Source organism: Suricata suricatta, chromosome 7 (genome assembly GCF_006229205.1).
Source record: "Suricata suricatta isolate VVHF042 chromosome 7, meerkat_22Aug2017_6uvM2_HiC, whole genome shotgun sequence".
NCBI classification, from domain to species: domain Eukaryota; kingdom Metazoa; phylum Chordata; class Mammalia; order Carnivora; family Herpestidae; genus Suricata; species Suricata suricatta.
The window spans coordinates 136,432,014-136,451,491 of record NC_043706.1 but is presented as its reverse complement, the minus strand read 5'-3'; the positions used below and the strand labels follow the sequence as shown (position 1 = coordinate 136,451,491).

The 19,478-nt window shown below is 40.7% G+C and overlaps 2 protein-coding genes across 2 annotated transcripts in view; one reads left to right on the top strand and one right to left on the bottom strand.

The window, feature by feature from the left end:
* The window catches only part of GTF2H5 (general transcription factor IIH subunit 5), a 21,907-nt gene extending 9,135 nt beyond the window's left edge, over window positions 1-12,772 (bottom strand). Inside the window, exon 1 of the mRNA XM_029944161.1 lies at window positions 12,766-12,772. The gene's annotated coding sequence lies outside the window, so the exon portion shown is untranslated. The remainder of the gene's footprint in view (window positions 1-12,765) is intronic.
* The window catches only part of SERAC1 (serine active site containing 1), a 62,796-nt gene continuing 43,324 nt past the window's right edge, over window positions 7-19,478 (top strand). The window contains exons 1-4 of the mRNA XM_029943258.1: window positions 7-337; window positions 586-642; window positions 16,058-16,149; window positions 18,550-18,586. Of these exons, the coding sequence (XP_029799118.1) occupies window positions 315-337; window positions 586-642; window positions 16,058-16,149; window positions 18,550-18,586 (209 nt within the window). The 5' untranslated portion in view covers window positions 7-314. The remainder of the gene's footprint in view (window positions 338-585; window positions 643-16,057; window positions 16,150-18,549; window positions 18,587-19,478) is intronic.

The following is a 19,478-nucleotide window of genomic DNA, read 5'->3' as shown; positions in this document are numbered from 1 at the left end:
GTCGGCGAAGCCGGCACGGCGGGGAGTGGGGAGGGCGGCGCCGGGGCGCGGCCCCCGACCGACCTGCTGACCCGCCGCCCTGCCGCCGCCGGGCGGAAGGGCCGCTCTCCGAGCTTGGGCCCCCCGACCCTTCTTTCCCGGTCGCTGCCCCGCTCTGGCACCTCCCCGAGGCCCAAAAAGCACCTGCCGGTATTGTCAGCCCCGCCTCGGTAGTCACGGAAAGATGATGGGAAAGTAGGAAACAGTCCTCTCATTCCATCGGAACCTGCCAAACCACAGTTTCTAGCTGTGACCCAAGAGGCCGAATAGATTGAATGCTCTTAGATTTTAAAGCCTGGTAACGGTCATTTTAAAGTGGAAGACCCTAGAGGGTTCTAAAATTAATCCTTTCCCCAAATTTTGATGTATAATAGAGCTTTCACTTTAATGTTGTTTTTTTTTTTAACCAATGGAGGGATGAGGTTCTTGCTTAGGTTCCTTAGGTTAAATTGTACTTCCCCAATTTAGTTAATGCTGCATAGTGTTGCTTCGTGTGTTTGTGTGACTTATGAACCCAGTTCTTATATTCCACTTTCCTCTTTTAAGCGCTCCAGTTTTTTCCTCTTTTTGGTTTCCATATTGCTGCTTCCGCAGGCTCCCCAGGTATGGTTTTTCCAAAGTGTCTTATTTTATTAAAATTAAAAAAATTTTAAATGTTTGTTTTTGAGAGAGAACGAACACAACCGGGAGAGGGGCAGAGAGAGTGGGGTCGACAGAGGATCCTAAGTGGGCCCTGCACTGACAGCAGGGAACCCAATGTGGGGCTGGAACCCAGAACCTTGAGATCATGACCTGAGCCGAAGTCAAATGCTCAACTGAGCCACCCAGGTGCCCCTCCCCCCAATTGTTTTTAATTTTTAAGATTTCTTTAAGCCAAGTATAATTGACATACAATGCCATTATAGTTTCAGGTGCGAACAACATAAAGAGTCAACATTTTGCTCATCACTATACGCACTCTTCATGTCCTTCACCTGTTTCACCCATCCCGGTCTCCACCTCCCCTCTGGCCACCACCAGTTCTCTATATTTAAAAGTCTATTTGTCTTTTTTCTTTGTTTTGTTTCTTAAATTCCACGTATGAACGAAATGTTAATGTATTTGTCTTTGACTTATTTCACTTTACATTATAGTCTCTAGATCCATCTCTGTTGTTGCAAATGCAAGATTCCATTCTTTGTTATTCCCAGTAGTCCACTGTATGAATAGATCTTGTTTGCTTCAGCCATTCGCCTATGAGTGGACACCTGGGTTGCTTCTGTGTCTTGGCTATCGTAAATAAGGCTGCAGTAAACATAGGGGTGCCTATATCTTTTTGTATTAATGTTTTTCTTTATTTTGGGTGAATACCCAGGAGTGAAATTACTAGATCACGTGGTAATCCTATATATTTTTGAGGAACTTCTATATTTTCCACTATGGCTGCAGGAGCTTGGTTTCCCACCAACAGCGTATGAGGATTCCTTTTTTTAAAAATGTTTATTTATTTATTTTGGTAGAGAGCCTGCAGGCGTGTGTGTGTGTGTGTGTGTGTGTGTGTGTGTGTGTGTGTGTGGGAGGGGGAGGGACAGAGAGCGAGAATCCCAAGCAGGCTCTGTACTGTCAGTGGGGAGCCCAACGTGGGGTTCCACCTGGGGTTTGCACTCACAAACCGTGAGAGCTTGACCTGAGCAGAAACCAAGAGCCAGATGCTTAACGGACTGAACCACCCAGTCCCCCTGAGTGTTCCTTTTATTCCACATCCTTGTCAACACTTGTTATTTGCAAGTATCTTTTCTTTCCTTTTTTTTTTCTTGCATGCATTTTGCTCCTTGACCATTTGGCCTGAGGCCTACACATTAATCACCTGTGTGTAATTCTAAGCCCCTTCTCTCAACGTGAACCAATTCTCACCTTTTGCTATTGCTTCAGAACCTGCTTTCTTCAGGTGTTTCCCTGAATTGTCCCGATTGGAAAACCTCCATCCATTTACTCAGCACACATTTTTGTGCACTTGATATGTGCCGGACACTGTTCTAGACACTGGGAATGCAACGATGAACAAGCAGCTAATTTCAGTGGGGGGAGAAAGACTAAAATCACTTAACAAGAAGCTGATGGTGATGTGAGAGTGACTGGAAAGGCCGCTTTGGTTAGAGGGTGTCAGAAGGGCCTGCAGAGCCCCCGAATCCTGTAACGTAGGTAGGTTCTGGGGAGGAATCTGCAAGATGATTGTAATATTTACTGGAAAAGTAAACTAACGAGGAGCTAAGGAAAGTTTGAGACAGAGGAGTAATGCTATCAAAATATAAAACTGCAGCATTTAAAACAGTGACAGTAGTATGAGATAAAGCAATGGGACCAAATAAACATCCCAGAAAAGAAAGAAAAATATGTGTGCATGTGTATGTACATGTGTAAGAGTACATATACGTGAATTTATGAGGTGAGGGAAAAGATCACAGATCAATGGAAAAGGGAAGTAGTCAATAAATTATGAAAAAATGGGCTTCAGGAAGATTTCTGAATTAAAAAATGACTTTTAAGTACCAGCAATAACTAGGAATTTTAATAAGGAAAGATACTATTCATAACACTATTCAAAACTAAAGGTATCTAGAAATAGATCGGTGTAGAGCCATATAGTCCTCGAGGGAGAAAAATTACAATGCTCTACTGAAACACAGAGGACCCAAGTAAATGAAGAGATACACCATAGTCATGGGTGGGAAGACTCAATATCATGAAGGTGTCAGTTTCCCCTAATTCTAAAAATTCAGTGCAATTACAATGAAAATTGTATGCGCTTTTTCACAGAACTTGACATGCCGAACCTAAAGTATATATGGAAAGCCAGTGGACTAAGAATAGCTAAGTCAATTTTGAAAAATATTAAATGAAGTCCCTTCTTCCCAGATATCAAAACGTATATGATGCTATAATAATTAAGACTATTTAGTTAATTACTAGTATTGATTCAGGGATAGAAAAGTAGTCGGATGGAATAGAATAGAAAGCTTAGAAATGTACCCACATTATATAGGAACTGCTGAACGGTCTTACAAAACCAGGGAAAGCATGCAGTGTTCACTAAATGATGCTAACATACATGGTATCCATATGGAATAAAAGTACTGTCTACTCACAACAATGATTTCCAGGTGGATTAAAGACTGCAGTATGAAAGACTTCTATATAATATTTAGAAAAAGATATAGGAGTCTATTATTTCCAGGAAAGGAAATTTACCATATTAGCCCCTTTTTAGGTGTATAGTTCGGTGGCATTCATGTTATTGTGTAGATATCACTACTGTCTATCTCCAGAACTTTTTCTTCTCACTGGGAAGGATTTCTTATGCCACAAAAAGCACCATGGAGGATGCTAATGCATTATTCCAAGTGAGAGATAATGGTGGTTTGAACTAGAGGGGTAACAGTGAAGGTGAAGAAAGGAGGATGGATTTGGGAGGTGTTTTGATGGCAGCAGGGATTGTGCCTGGTTTGGATAAGGGGTGAGGGGAAAACCAGGAATCGGGGGCAACATCTAGGTATTTCGCTTGAACTACAAGGTAGATTATTTATCACCAAAAACCATTTGCTGTTTGATGACAATGAAGAGGGTGAGTGGAGGAAGACTATAGAAAGAAAAAGAAGAGAATTCTGTTTCGGATAGTTAAGTTTGAAAGCCCTATTTGATATCCAAGTGGAAATGTTCCAGTAGAGGTTGGATAGATGAGTCTGGAAAGACTGTGGCTAAAGGTACAACTTTGGAATGACTGCCATATAGACATATCTAAAACTGGGATCTATTCGAATTAGACTTGGCTGCATTACACAGGAAATAGATAATGATAATGGTGTAACTCTGCGTGTGATTCCGTAGGCGGGCAGGCCTTGGCTGGGGTGGCAGCAGCTCCGTGGCCACAGGGCCTTGGGCTCTTCTGTCCTGTTGTTGTGCCATTTTCAGCATGCTACCTGCTGGTTTAGAAGGCTGCTTTATTTTCATATGCCACCTGCTCATAGCAAGAGGGAAAAGGAAAGATGAAAAGCATATATTCTCTTTTTAGAGAGAGCATGAGTTGAGGAGAGGGGCAGAGGGAGAGAGATCCCAAGCAGGCTTCACACTGAGCCTGATCGACCCAGGGCTCCATCCCATGACCCTGAGATCATGACCTGAGCTGAAATCAAGAGTCAGATGCTCAACCACCTGAGCCACCCATGCGCCCCAAGGCACATGCTCTGAAGGACACTTCTCAGAAGTTGCACGTGACATATCTACTTACAGCCTGTTAACCTGTATTTTATTCAGTGGTCACACTTAACTAGAGGGAAAGATAGGTAGTCTTTATTCAGTTATCTGTATGCCCAGCTATAATTTTAGGTGTTTTACTAGTAAGAATGAAGAGGAAATCGAATGTTTAGTTTCAGTTTGGTTTCTTCTCCAACCAGGGCAGTGAAAATGGCGAAAGCCTTGGTGACCACCCTGTTGTTGAATTTAATGGAGCTTTTGAACATTTGTTTCATTTGGTAATCATAATTCCTCCCTTTTTTACTTTCTGTGTCTTTTTCAGAATTTCTCCTCTGTTCTTTAAATGGGCATTTCATATTTAAATGCAATCATAATCATAATCCCAAAGGTTTTTTAAAAACTGAAAATTGACAAGCTGGCTTTAAAACTGTGAAAGTGCCAAAGACCTAGAATAGTCAGTCTTGAAAAGGAACAGAAGAAGAGAACGTGTACCACCTAGCTTTAAGATTTATAATAGGACCCTAGTAATTGATATATGATATTTATAAGGATGGACAAATGGACCAGTGAAATGGAGGAGAGTCCAGTATGTCCACACTTATATAGTCAGTTGATTTTCAACCAAGGCACAAGTCAACTCAGGAAAGTAAAATGTTTTCAACAGATATTACTGGAACTGTTGTATATCCATATGGGGGTGTGTATGGGGTGGGGGGGGAAGCAGACTTATTTCACCCAGAACACAAGAACTAACCTGAGGTGGATCAAAGACCTGTAAGTAAAAGGCAAAACTCGGGAATTTCTGTGACTTTGAAGTAGGCAGCAATATCTAAGGTAGGACACAGAATGCAAGAAAAGAAAAAATTGAGTAAGAGAGACTTGAAAATTAAAGCTTTTGTTCATCAAACAATATCTAAGAAAATGAATAGATAAGTCACAGACTAGGAGAAGATGTTTGCCACACACACACACCTGACAAAGGATTTGTTTCCAGAATGAATAGAGAGCTAATAATTTATTTAAAAAACACCCACAGTCCAAATGAGAAATAAGTAAAAGCCTTGAACAGACACTTCACACAAAAATAAATGTAAATGGCTAACACAAATAATAAAAAGTGCTTGACATTGTTAGTTTTCAGGGAAATTGCAAATAAAAAACACAAGGAGATACTACCACGTGCCCACTAAAATTGCTAAAAACAAAGACAGCATCAGATAGTGCTGAGCTTGTGGACAACTGGAGCTCTCCTACTCCTTTATTGGTTACAGCATAAAATGGTACCATCATACTGAGAAGATACTTGGCAGGTTCTTGTAACGTTAAACATGTATCTGCCTGATGACCCAGCAATTCCAGCCCTAGGTGTTCACCCGAGAGAAATGGAAATTAAAATGTATGTCCAGAAAAAGTCTCGTATCAATGCTCAGAGTAGCTGATGGTAGGCAGAATACTCGCCCCTCAAAGGTGTCCATGCCCAAATCTCTGGAACTTGGGAGTATGTTATGTTATATGGCAAAAAGATTTAGCAGATAGAATTAAAGTTATAGGACTTAAGCTAGGAAGATTATTTTAGATTATCTGAGAAAGCCTAATATAATCACATGGATTCTTAAAAGTGGAATAGGAAAACAGAAGAGTCAGAGAGAAGGCAATGTGGAGAGGAGAAGCCAGCCGTTGCTGGTTCTGAGATGTAGGAGGCCACCTGCCAGACCGGAGGGTGGGCCCTGAGAGCTAAGGGCGCCACCTAGTCAACAACTAGCAAGGAAACAAGGACCTCAGTGTGACAGCTGCATGGACCTGAATTCCCCCAAGGACCTGAGTGAGCCTGGAAGTGGATTCTCTCCCAGAGCTTTCAGTAAGGAATGCATTCTTGCTAACACCTTGGTTTCAATCTAAAATAGTGCCTGAGAGTCTGCATATTAATAATCTGCTGATAATTCTAAAATGACATTTTGAGAAGCACTTTTTTTATATACTGTTCTTCAAATAAATTCACCCCAACATATGGTTTCAATTCATAGTATGTACTAATGACTCATTAGTTTTTATAGCTTAGACCTTTTTTGTTGACCCCACATAATATAATGGACCTTTTACATGAATATTTTAGAAGAACCTTAATCTCAGCATATTGAAATTGGGAATTCATCCTTCTCAAATCAATTACTCTTCCTGTATTTCCCTATTTTGGTGCATGTGTTCCCCACATACTCAGTATTCCAAACCAGAAACAACTTTAACCGTTTCCTCCCTGTTATCCGTGACTTTCCATCTCTTATTCAAGTGGTTCTCCAATTCTCTTAATAGTTCCTAAACCAGTTTTTTCATCATTCTCAGAGCCATTGCTTTGATTCAAGTACAAGTTTCTCCTTGAATTACCATTAAAAGTGTCCCTGTTGGTTTTCCCCATTGCTGCTTTGGCTTTTTCCAACTCATTTCCAATCTTGAAGTTAAAAAAATTTTTTTATCATGTTACTCCGTTTTCTTAAAGTTAATCTCCCAACAACTTCCCAAAACTCAGGGTAAACTTAAGACTCCTTAACTTAGCTGAAAAGGACTTTCATGATCTGACTAGTCCTTGTCTTCAATACTTTTATGTTAGTAATCAGCAGAATGAGTTGATGTAAAATCAGTAACGAAGAGAAGATGTAAAAAACACTATCCCCTAATAGACACGTGTGGAACCCTCTTCTCAACAATAACAGTTCTCTTCAAGTTCATGTAGACCATTCACTAAGACTGTATTCTGTGCCATAAAACAAATCAAGTTTTAAAAGAATTGAAAATATACAAAGCCTGCACTCCAACCACAATGGCATTAAGCTAAAAGTCAGCAGGGATATCTGGAAATTACCAAATATATGAAGTTAAATGAACACTTCTAAATATTCCATGGGCCAAAGAAAAAGTCACAGTATAATTAGAAAATATTTTTAGGGGTGCCTGCTTGGCTCAGTCTGTTAAGTGTCTAACTCTTGATTTCAGCTCAGATCATGATCTCACAGTTTTGTGAGTTTGAGACCTGTGTCAGGCTCTGTACTGACCACGAGGAGCCTATTTGGGATTCTGTCTGTCTGTCTGTCTGTCTGTCTCTCTCTCTCTCTCTCTCTGTCCCCCCCCTTGCTTGTACTCTCTCTGTCTCTAAATAACTTAAAAAAATTTTTTTAATATTAAAAGAATATTTTTAATTGGATGAAAGAACAATAGTATATCAAAATTTGAAGGATGCAGGCAAAGCAGTATTTAGAGGGAAATTCTTAGTGTTAATAACTAACAGAAAAGAAACAATAGATCAGTGATTTAAGCTTCAATTTTAAGAAGTTTGACAAGGAAGAGCTATTTGAAACCAAAGCAAGCAGATGGCAGAGACTAATAAAGATAAGAGCACAGATCAATGAGATTGATCATAGAAAAATAAGAAGGCACTTCAGTGAAACTAAAAGGTGCTTCTTTGAAAATATCAATAAAATTGATAAACCTCTAACCAGAGAGGCTAAGAAAAAAGAGGGAAGACACAAATTAACAAAATCAGGAATGAAAGAGAAGACTGCACTTTAGACCCCCATGATCTTAAAAAGATAATACAGGAATACTACTTAAAGAAAGAATACCAGTTCTACATAAACTATTCCAGAATATAGAAGAACATGGAACACTTACCAGCTTATTTTATAAGAGCAGCAGTACCTGGATGTGAAAACTGAAGACATCACAACAAAACTAGAGATTAATATCTCATGAACATCCTTAACAAAGTACCAGCAAATGAAATCCATGATGTATCATGACTTCCATTTATTCTGGGAATATTAATCAAGTAATATGTTAACAGACTACAGAAAAATCACATGTTCACCTTAACAGAGAACAAAATGTTTTTGTCAAAAGTAAGTAATTTGGGAATAGGAGGGAACGTCTTCAAACCAGTGAAGGCCGTCTACAGAAGTCTACCGCTAACGTCATCCTTGATGAACGACTGAGTGCTTTCCTCCTAAGATCAGGAATACTGCAAGAATATCTGCCTCACTACTTCTCTTCAGTATTGTACCAGAGGGCTTACCCTGTGGAGTAAAGCAAGATTAAGAAACAGAAGGCATATAGATTGGAAAAAAAGAAATTGAACTGTTCCTCTTCACCAGCAACATAATTGTGTATGTCAGAAAATTTTAACAGTCTCCCACCCCCGCCAAAGAAGTCCCAGAACTAATGAGTTTAGGTTAGCAAGGTCACAGGATATAAGGAAATACACAGAATCAATTGTTTTCGTATACTAGCCAACAATTGGAGATTGGAATTAAAAAAGAAAAGACTCTGGAAGTATTATTTACATTTGTACCAAAACGCAGGCAATACTTAGGTATAAGTTTTTAAAAATACATGGTAATGCTTGTGTGCTGGAAATGACCAAACATACGTGAAAAAATAAAAGGTGACGGAACAAATGGAGAGATCATTTATGATCATGGATTGGAAGACTCAGTGTTAACCACAATCTCAGAAGATTTTTTTGTAGAAATAAGCTGATTCTAAAATTTATATGGAGAGACAAACAACCAGAGTATCAAAAACAATTAAAAAAAACACATTCAGATTTTAAGATTACTCTAAATCTACAATAATCATCACTGTGGCATTGGGAAAAGGTTGGGTCAACATATAGATTAAGGAACTATTCTGTAGCAGTAGCCACATATATACAGTCAATTATTTTTTGGCCAAGATGCAAAGGCAATTAAATGAGGAAATGGTAGTCTTTTCAACAAATGATTCTGAAACAATAGCGTATTCATATGCAAAAAAAGGAACCCCAATCAGTACATTTCACCCTATACAAAAATTCACTTAGAATGTATCATGAATCTAAATGTAAAAACCTAAAACTATAAAGCATACAGAGAAAATATAGGAGAATATCTTGGTGACCTGGAGTTAGGCAAAGATTTCTTTTATGCAGTACCAAAAGCATGATCCACAAAGATTGATTAATTTGACTTATCAAAATTGAGAGCCTCTGCTCTTCCAGAAACACAAGAGAATGAAGACAAGCTGTAGACTGGAAGAAAATATGTGCAAACGTATAACAAAAATCTTTTGTCCAGAATATGTGAAGTTTTCCCAAAACTCACTAATAAGAAAACAAACAACCTTATTAAAAATGGGCAAAAGAGGGGCGCATGAATGGCTCAGTCAGTTAAGTATCTGACTTCAGCTCAGGTTGTGATCACGAGTTCAAGCCCCTCATCAGGCTCCGTGCTGACAGCTCAGAGCCTGGAGCCTGCTTTGGATTCTGTGGCTTTCTCTCTCTGCCCCCACTCTGCTCACACTGTCTCTCAAAAATAAAAATAATAACATTGAAAACATTTTTTTAAATGGGCAGAAAAGATTTTAACAGACTTTTCATCATGGAAAGATTCTTACTATCAATGGTAACTAAGGAGATACAAGTTAAATCAATGATGAGCTATTACTACCTACCTGTTAGAATGGGTAAACTAAATGCAACTGACCTTGTCAAGTGTAAATAAAGTTGCAGAACAACTGGAACTCTGGTTTACTGGTGGGAATATAAAACAGTACAACCAGTTTTGAAAAGTTAGGCACTTTTTTTTTTTCTTTTTTTTTTTGGCACTTTCTTATAGTTAGAATATATTTACCTTTTGACTCATATCTAGGTTATGTGAGTGAAATGAAAGCTAATGTTTATGCCCCCAAAAAATGTATGCAAATGTTTATAGGTGCTTTATTCATAATTGCCAAAAACTGGAAACCAAGTATCCCTCAGCTGGGGAATATATAAACAAGTAATATTCATATAATGGAATAATACTAGCCAATAGAAAGAATGAATTACTGATATAACACAAGATGATTCTCAGAGGCCTTTTGCTAAGTGAAGGAAACCAGACTCCTAGGCTATGTGTTATGAGATTCCATTTATATGACATTCTTGATACAGATAAAACTAGGGTCAGGAAAACAAATCAGTGGTTTCCAGAGCTGTGTATGAAAGAGCTACAAAAGGGCATAAAATTGTTTGAGTTGATAAGAGTGTTTTATATTTTATTTCATTGCATTTGTCAAAACTTTGAAACTGTACATTTAAAAGGCAAGGGGTGCCTGGGTGGCTCTGCTGAGCTTCCGACTTCAGCTCAGGTCATGAACTGTGGTTCATGGGTTCGGGCTTTGCATCAGGCTCTATGCTGACAGCTCAGAGCCTGGAGCCTGCTTCTGATTCTGTGTCTCCCTCTCCCTCTGTTCCTCCCCTGCTCATGCTCTCTCTGGCTTTGGCTCGGGTCATGATCTCACGGTTTGTGGGTTTGAGCCCTGCGTTGGGCTCTGTTCTGACAGCTCAGAGTCTGGAGCCTGCTTTGGATTCTGTGTATCCCTCTCCCTCTGACCCTCCCCTGCTCATGCTGTCTCTGTCTCTCAAAATAAATAAAAAACATTAAAAAAAAATAAAATAATTTTAAGGGTGAATATTACTGTATCTAAATTACTGTAAAAAAAGATGAATGAACAAAATTTTATCACTTTTCCTCTGAAATTGACATCAGCTGCAATACTCTGATAGAGAACTTAGTACCACTAATTTCCTAGAGACCAAAATTTTAATACAGACTGAGACAGTGGAGAATTACTGAAAAATTTGAAGCAAGGGACTAATATATTTAGATTTAAAAAGTTACTTTTAGGGACACTTGGGTGGCTCAGTTGGTTAAGCGTCCATCTCTTGATTTCCACTCGAGTCATGATCTTATGGTTATGAGTTCAAGACCTGCATTGGGCTCTGGGCTGGTGGTGCGGAGCCTGCTTGAGATTCTCTCTCTTTCTCCCCCCCCTTCTGTACATGCATGCTCTCTCTCAAAATAAATAAATAAACTTAAAAAAATAAAAATTAAAAGTTAATTTTACTTCCAGGCAGCACCCTTTGCTTCTTTCATACACATGAAAACTTCAATTAAAATGTAATGAAAGAACTTGGAATTATAAGAAGGAAGAGAAGAGGAAACTCAGAAGAAAGTAATAGCACTGAGGGAAGGTTGAAACGTTTATAGGATTATTACAAACTGATGGGAAACTTAATTACCTAACGTGCGTGTAAAGATAATGTCTTAATGGCATACACTTTGGGGCACCTGGGTGATTCAGTTGAGTGTCTCTTTTTTTTTTTAATTTTTTTTAATGTTTTATTTATTTTTGATACAGAGAGAGACAGAGCATGAGAGGGGAAGGGGCAGAGAGAGAAGGACACAGAACCGGAAGCAGGCTCCAGGCTCTGAGCTAGCTATCAGCACAGAGCCTGACGTGGGGCTTGAACCCACGAACGTGAGATCTGACGTGAGCCGAAGTCGGAGGCTTAACCGACTGAGCCCCCCAGGCGCCCCGAGTGTCTGACTCTTGATTTCGTCTCAGGTTATGATCCCAGGGTCATGGGATCAAGCCCTCGTCGAGCCCCTCATTGAGCTCTGGGCTGAGTGTGGAGCCTGCTTAAGATTCTCTCTCTCCTTCTCTCCCTCTCCCTCACTCGTTTGCTATCTCTAAAAACAAAAGGGGGGCATACACTTTCAAGGAGATAGGAAATGGAAAATTTTTTCCTATTAGACTATAGAAATAGTATTGGAACTTCCTTTCCCCCTCCGCCCCAGAGAGAAAGCGAGCAAGCAAGTACGAGCACTCTCAGGGGGAGGGGCGGGGAGAGAGAGAGAGAAAGAGGGAGAGGGAGGGAGGGAGGGAAACTTAAGCAGGCTCAATGCCCAGTGCAGGGGTCTATTGCTGGGCTGGATTTCACAACTGTGAGATCATGACCTTAGCCAAAATCACAAGTGGGACACTTAACTGACTGTGCCACCCGGGTGCCCCAGAAACACTCTTTGTACTAGACACATGAAAGAGTGGAAATTAGAACTCTAATTTTATACCACACATATCTGTGGGGTCTGTATTAACACAGTCCTTAAACTGTTGGGAACCCAACTTGAGAAATCTGTAAATTAGTAATACCTGTCATATTTTGGCTGAGAAAATTTGAAATGTTGCTAAGTGAAGGAAACCAGACTCCTAGACTATATGCTCAGAGCATATATGATTCCCACAGGAAATACTCCCACTGAAGATGAGCTCACAATCTAAGATTACAAAGAATTTAAGCAAATAAGTCACCGAGAAGGAGAGCCAGCCCTAACTATTAGAAATAGTGGGTCTAAGAAACTTTAAAATAGGTTTCAAGTGCAAAGGAAGGTTTAGAAACCATATGTGTCAGCTATTTGCTGCAGTTTAAATTCCCCCCAAATCTAATAGCTAGAACAGCCATTTTATTATTTCTTACAGATCTAAAGTTTAGATAGGGGCTTTGTGGGGTCCGCTAGGGGTGAATTAGTCTGTGACGGTCTCACATGCCTGGCAGCTGGGCTGGTAGCCGGGCTAGTGGGGGTGTTGGGCAGCATTTTCTTGCCATCCAGCAGACTAACCTCAGCATCTTCACATGGTGGTCACACAGATCCCAAGAGCAGCAAAGTCCGAAGCCTCAGTGCAAGTGCTTCTCAAGTCTCTGCTTGAATCATTTTTCTGTGGTTGTATGAGCAATGTCAGGTGTAAAGCCACCTCCAGAATCAGTATGGCGGACTACTACCAAAAAACATGGAAATAAAAAAGGAACAGCTAGTGACCATTAAAAAAAAATCTGCCATACTTTAAGACAGAAACCAAATAGTGTGTCAAAAGAGCAGGCAAGTGTGAAGATGAGCCTGCTAGAAATTCTAGGAAAAAAAAAAGTTGCTGAAATAGTAGCTAGATTGAATGCCAGGCTAAATACAATGTAAAAAAGGATTGGTGAATTGGAAGATAGATTTGAAGTTCTGTCTTGATCCATAATGTATATCAGAGAGTTAGAGGAAAAAAATATGGAAGAAGTTGAGGAAAGAAAATCTATCAAGAAAAAACTGAAATTTCTCAGCTGGAGGGTGTAGCATGAGAGAAAAAGAGGACCATAAATGGAAGTCACTGGAACAGTAATGTGTAAGGCTGGGTGTAGATAGCCAGCCACTTGTAAGCCCGGCAATGGCAGGGGCCATACTTCCGTGTTCATATCTTAAGTTTCCATTTCTGACAGTTGATAGGTGCTCAGTAAACGTTGAATGAGTAATGGGACGGAGCAGCCAGAAATGTGAGAATAAAACTAGAAGACAGGGAGTCGTCGTAGCTGGGGAAGCAGAGAAGTCAGATGTTTCAGAAAAAACAAGAAGAGGAATGAAAAGTGGATTTAGAAACGAGGACGTCACTCACTGGTGACTTTAGGGACTGCTGTCCCTGCTAGAGGAGGGGCACTGGAGTGAGACTCTTAGGGAAGGTGAGAGGAGAGGCACTTGGATGGAGGGAGGGACCCCCCATCCCCAGTCATTTGATGCTGTGCGTCGTTGGGAGAACATGGAAGTCCAATATTTAAGGGAGGCACGTAGGAAGAGCTGAAAGAAAGGGAGTGAGGATCAGGACGGGAAGGCATTTCTAATGAATGAGTCCAGGTCCCTCTGGAAGGACAGGATCACCCCTTGGAAAGGGGATGGGATCTTTTCCTTGGAAACTGGGAAGAACAGTGCAGAGGAAGATTCATGTGGAATCTGGAAAAGGCAGCGCAGATGTGTATCATTTGTAGGCCAAGGTGAGTGACCGGGGAGTCAAGAACCTGATGCGTTCAGGCGCCTTACCGGCCTGAGCCCCTTTGAGTGCTAGGCGTTACCAGGAGTCCTGAGGGGGGAGGGTGCCGGAATGCAGTCCGGGAACATTCCTCCACATGCATTTCTGACAAATTGCCTAGCGAAATGTCAGAAGAAAGGTATCGAAATTTCTAAGACCTCAGTCATTTATTATGGTATCTTTTTCTCATTCTAAATAACTTAGAACCTAATTTGGCATTTGTGATTTTATGTTCATTCTTTTTAGAAGAACCTCCCTACCTTCGCCCCCCCCCCCATGTGAATAAATGTCAAGTCCTTCATTACTTGGATGTACCCTTGCTTACGGGTAAGGGGAAGAAGTTGAGGGAGTTCACGGTTTAACTTTCTCAGTGAAGTAAGAGACCATTTGAGAGGGACACATGTAGGGAGGAGGCTTCACAGGCAATGCGGGTCATTTAGAGCTGTCATTGTGGGGACCAGGAGAGAACGGGTTAGGGACAGCAGAGATGATTCTGAGAGCCCGCTTCCAGTTCGTCTTGAATTTTCCCCAAACCACTCTCCCCCACCCCACCCCATCTTGGCTGTCCACGTGTAGGAAGGAGGAAAGCACATTTTCAGATATTAGGGTTGCAAGTACCAAGAGGAGGGGTCTAGTACTGTTGACGGAGGCCACAGAGCGATGTGCCACAGTGTCAAGGCTGGGAAAGGAGGACAGCCACAGGACAGGCTGCTCACTCCCCGACAAGTGGGGATGGGAGGTTAGTTGGGGCTGGAGAGCAGAGAAGTCAAGACTCAGAGTTGAGAGTTAGACATGGAGTGGTTTATACTGGAGAGAGCCGCAAGGGTCAGCGAAGCCATCTGAAGAAACCCAGAAGGAAATAGGATGACATACATCTCCAGTAGACTCCAGTTTGTTCCCAGGATTTAGTAGGAGAGAAGCCCGGGGGACAGGAGGAGGTAGGTGGAAGTTAACAAGATTAAGCGTTTTAGGCCAGGGAAGTAATAGCAAAGAGTATTTATGTCATGTTTTATAGCTGACTGCTTTCCCAGTGTCAAGATTACTCAAGTTCTCCTGGTGTAATTAAAATGCAAATCTATAAACAAAATCAAAGTAGTTTACATTGCCTTCTGCCCCGGTTTCAGGAGCGTCTACTTCATTGCAGCCTTTCTGTCATCTTGACCAGTATCCTTATGTCTCGTGGAGAAGTAGTACAGCCCATTAAAAACGTCAGAAAATAAGAAACAGTGACCTTCCCAAGTTTACCTCTTGCCTAAATCAGTTTGCTTAGTCATCAATTGATGTACTGGAATTATAAGAAAAAATGTAAAAGCTTTTTATTTTGTGTTTTCTCTAACAGAGATTTCTCACATATATACACACCAGTAATTTCCCCCTTGTCACTATAAAGCTGCTAGACGTTTTTATATGTTGAACCAAAGGACCTTTTCTCACATGAGTCCCCGAAGGCGCTTTCCTTTCTTTTCCTTTATAGCAAACACAAAAGGAAGACCGCCTTCTCCAAGGACAACCAGTTAACGATTCTAGAATACTGAGTTGTTCTAGAAACCATCGCTTCATATTTCGATCATCTTTACTCAGTTGATGAAGTAGCTGAGTGACAGTTCTCCTCTGATAGATGCCAACAGCTAAGAATTTTCAACTGTGTTGGGTGCCATCTAGACGAGAGCTGAATGCTTGCAGGCAGGGGTTCTAAGTTTGTCTTCCATCCAGAGCACTTTTCATTTCTATAGGGCCTTTGGTCACCACAGGTAAATATAAATATCTTTGTGTACATGCATATATATATTTTAAAAATACTTAAAATTTTTTAAATTTGTATATTGACATTCTGATGAATAATCTGTGTTTTCCTGCTTCCTACTAATCATTATTCAGAGCTGGACTCAGTTTGAAGAACAAAGTACTACCGAAGTATTATTCTAGTATGTCTTTTTTAAGGATGAAACTTCTTTTTTAATTGAAAAGCTTTTTTCCTGGTCTTGAAAAATCGAACTCTATAGGCAATCCAACCGTGACTGCAGCATGTTCTTATTGTTAAATGTTATAAATTAGCTGTCAAGTTAAATTTGTTATAATTGTTCCAAATACACAGAATGTCCTTGGCTGCGTATTGTGTCATCTGTTGCAGAAGAATAAGAACCTCAGCCCCTCCTCCCCAAAGCACCGCATCCTGGAGAGACATCAGTGAGTACAGGTTCTTATGGAGACAGTGATAGAATTATGGCTGTGCTCCCCACACGGTCCACAAAGACTCACGTAATCCATGATGGATCTCACATTTGTTTCTGTATTTTCTGTACTGAGGTGCGCCCCAAATCTGTGGGCCCAGAGCCATGCGTACTCCTTTTTCTTGAGACTCTTTTAGCCCCTCTACGTTTCCTGTCAGATTCATGCCATCTTTTCAAACTCAGGTATCAACACATCCTCAATTCAGCACCAAGTTTCTGCAAAAACAAGTGCCAGGCACATGTTTTAGGTTCTGGGAGTTCAGCGGTGGGTCAGGAAGATACTATACTTGTCTGAAGGGGGTTCAGATCTAGTGCTGATTTAGTATCTGTATTTGTAAATCGCTATTTACCTATTTATTACTAATGTTTATTTGTAAAAGATAAGATAGACCCAGGTCATCTTTCATTTGTTTGACAAATTATGTATTTACCATCTACTATATACCAGGTACTATTCTAGGCCTTTAGGATATGATATGGATTGAGACAAAATCTCTGTTTTCATGGAGCTTCTGTTTGCTCTGTAAGATGATCTTTTTTTTTTTTTTCCAGGATAGGTCCTTTTCATCTAGAAAAGTTCTGTGATTCTGTATTTTTTTTTGAGAGTGAGTGAATGGGGAAGGGGCAGAGAGAGAGAGAGAGGGAGAGAATCCTAAGCAGGTTCCACACTGTCAGCACTGAGTCTGACATGGGACTCAAACTCAAACCATGAGATTGTGACCTGGGCCAACATCAGAAGTCAGACACCTAACTGCCTGAGCCACCTGGGTGCCCTATGATTGTGTATTTTAAACAAAAAAGAGGGGCAGGTACAGAGAAGGGAGCTTTTCTTTTTCTCAGCGTTTCTAAAGTACAAACTCAGGAGTAGTGAATTGAGTTTAGGATAAGCGAAGAGACTGTGAGACTGTGTTCTATTCCCAGGGCCTAGTGAGAAAGGACCATAGCAGGTGGCAGCAGTAGGGAAAGCAGTGAGGTGCTCCCAAGGCCCCCAGGACCCCCAGGGGGAGAGGGAGGGAAGGAAGTCCGGGAAGCCATCTTGGAAAGAGAAAATGTCCCAGAGGAGCTGCACAGTGAGGCAGCTCCGTCACAGCTACAGACCTCACCCCTGCAGACCTCCTGCAGCTGTCCCCTTCCCGGTTCTGGAGCCACTGCTGAGGTCTTCGAGTTTGGGAGGTTGTCCATCTTCTTGCCTGATGCACAGAGAAGCCAAGTGGGGAGAGTTCCTTATCCCTCAGTAAGGAGGGAAATATGTTGTCAGCAGCCTAAGTGGAAAGTCGACAAAGGGCCACCCCTACACACCCAATAAATGAAAGGTTACATAGGTTTTGCAGACTGGTGGCAGAACCTGATTGCATCACCAGTTAAGGTTGTGTTCAGTTCATGTCACAGAAGCTTGACTACAATGGCTCAAATCAGTAAAGGTTTCATTTTTCTTATCTAACAGGAAGTCAAGACAGAGACCATTGAGAGCAGGAATTCTCCAGTCTTCTTGCTCCATTATCTTTATTGTCCTCAGGATCGCAAGATGGTTGTTGAATCTCAGACATCCAAAAGGCAGAAAGGCCAAAAGCCATCTTACGAAGTTTTGTCTCTTTATTTGAGGAGAGATCTCTCCCTACGGACTTGGACTTCCGTCTCTGATTGGCTGCAGCCATGTTGCACAGCCCACCCTAGCTGCTGGAGTCAGGAATTTGAATATTTTTAGATAGTAATCAGGTTGTGCAGTGAGGATTAGGGGGCTTGCTTGTGTCAGATAGGCAACTAGCGGTGTCTTCACTAAGAGTTCTCTTTTACGTTAAAAAAAATTACAAGTAAACGTGCAGAATGTAGCCATTACTTTTAATTGGGGTATGTACATATGCACTTAACCACCAACTATGACATAGTTACTTTGGGAAAAGTCACTTTGTGTCCTTATGTCACAAGCGTATTCCCTTCAATATAGCCCTCGCAGTGATCGAACTCTCCCAGCCCTTTATTTAAATGGTCGTGAACTAAATGGAGTCAGAAGGCAGATTAGCTTCGTGGCTGCCACTCTCAGCGGAAGCACTTGGCATGATCAGTGGTGCAGCAGGCGTGGGGTCTCTGCTGGGAATGACAGAGTAAGAGATACAAGAAGGGGAGAATAGTATGAAATGAGAAGGAGTATGAAATGCAGATTATATTTTTGTACCCAGTGTTTTTTGGTTTGTTTGCAGCTGGGGATAGGAAGGCTTGTATTGGTAGGAACTGATCATATTATGGAAGAATGTCAATGACTTCTTACCCAATTACATAAGGAGAGACACTTGCATATTTCCTGTCACATTTTAAAACTGAAACTCATCACATTGACCTTTTCCCTTTCTTTTTGAAGGAAATATAATAAAGTTTACTGGATCACTTATTTTAGGGTAAGTATCAACTATGAAATATTAATTGACTTCTTTATATTCCTATTTGAGATTTCAGTGGAAGTGATTTGCCAGTAGGGTACAGAGGTTGAAATTCAGCGGATGAATCGCTGGTTCATCACTGGTTCCACTCGTAGGAAAGGAGAAACTTTCACCTGCTGGTGGTGGGAGTACAGATTGGCTTATCTTTTTGGAAAAACAGTTTGACAGTATCTAATAAAGATGAATAGTCTATGTGCAGTCAGAAAGTCTGTAATTCTGCTTCCAGATGAGCATCTTGAAGGAACATATGCACACGTGTCCAGGGTAGACATGTAAGATATATAACAGGATTGTTTGTAAGAGACTCAAGCTAGGAATTCCCTGAATGCCCATCTGCGGTAGAATGGGTGAGTTGTAGATACAGTGGCTGAATCCCAGACCATAGGAAAATATAAATGCACGAGCTACTGATCCGTGCAACCCCAGGAAGGAATCTCACAAGAAGCTGAGCAAAAGAATACGTAACAGTGTGATTCCCTTCCTATAAAGTCCACAGGCAGACGAAACTAAGCTCTGTTGCTGAAGGAAGCATGTATAAATGGCAGACTATAAGGAGAAACAAGGACATTATTATAATAAAAGTCAAAATGATGATTAGCTATAGAGATGAGAGAGTGGGTGAGGACCAGGAAGGGATGCACTGTGGGCTTCTGGGGGACTGTTAATGTTCTCCTTTTTGCCTGGATATTGTAGTTATTATTCATTAAACTGAAATGTGTCTGTGTATACATTTATACATATGAATATGAATATAGTGTATGTTATATGCACGTTACTGTGTGTATGTGTGTGTGTATGTATATATATATATATATATATATATATATATATATATATATATATATATATA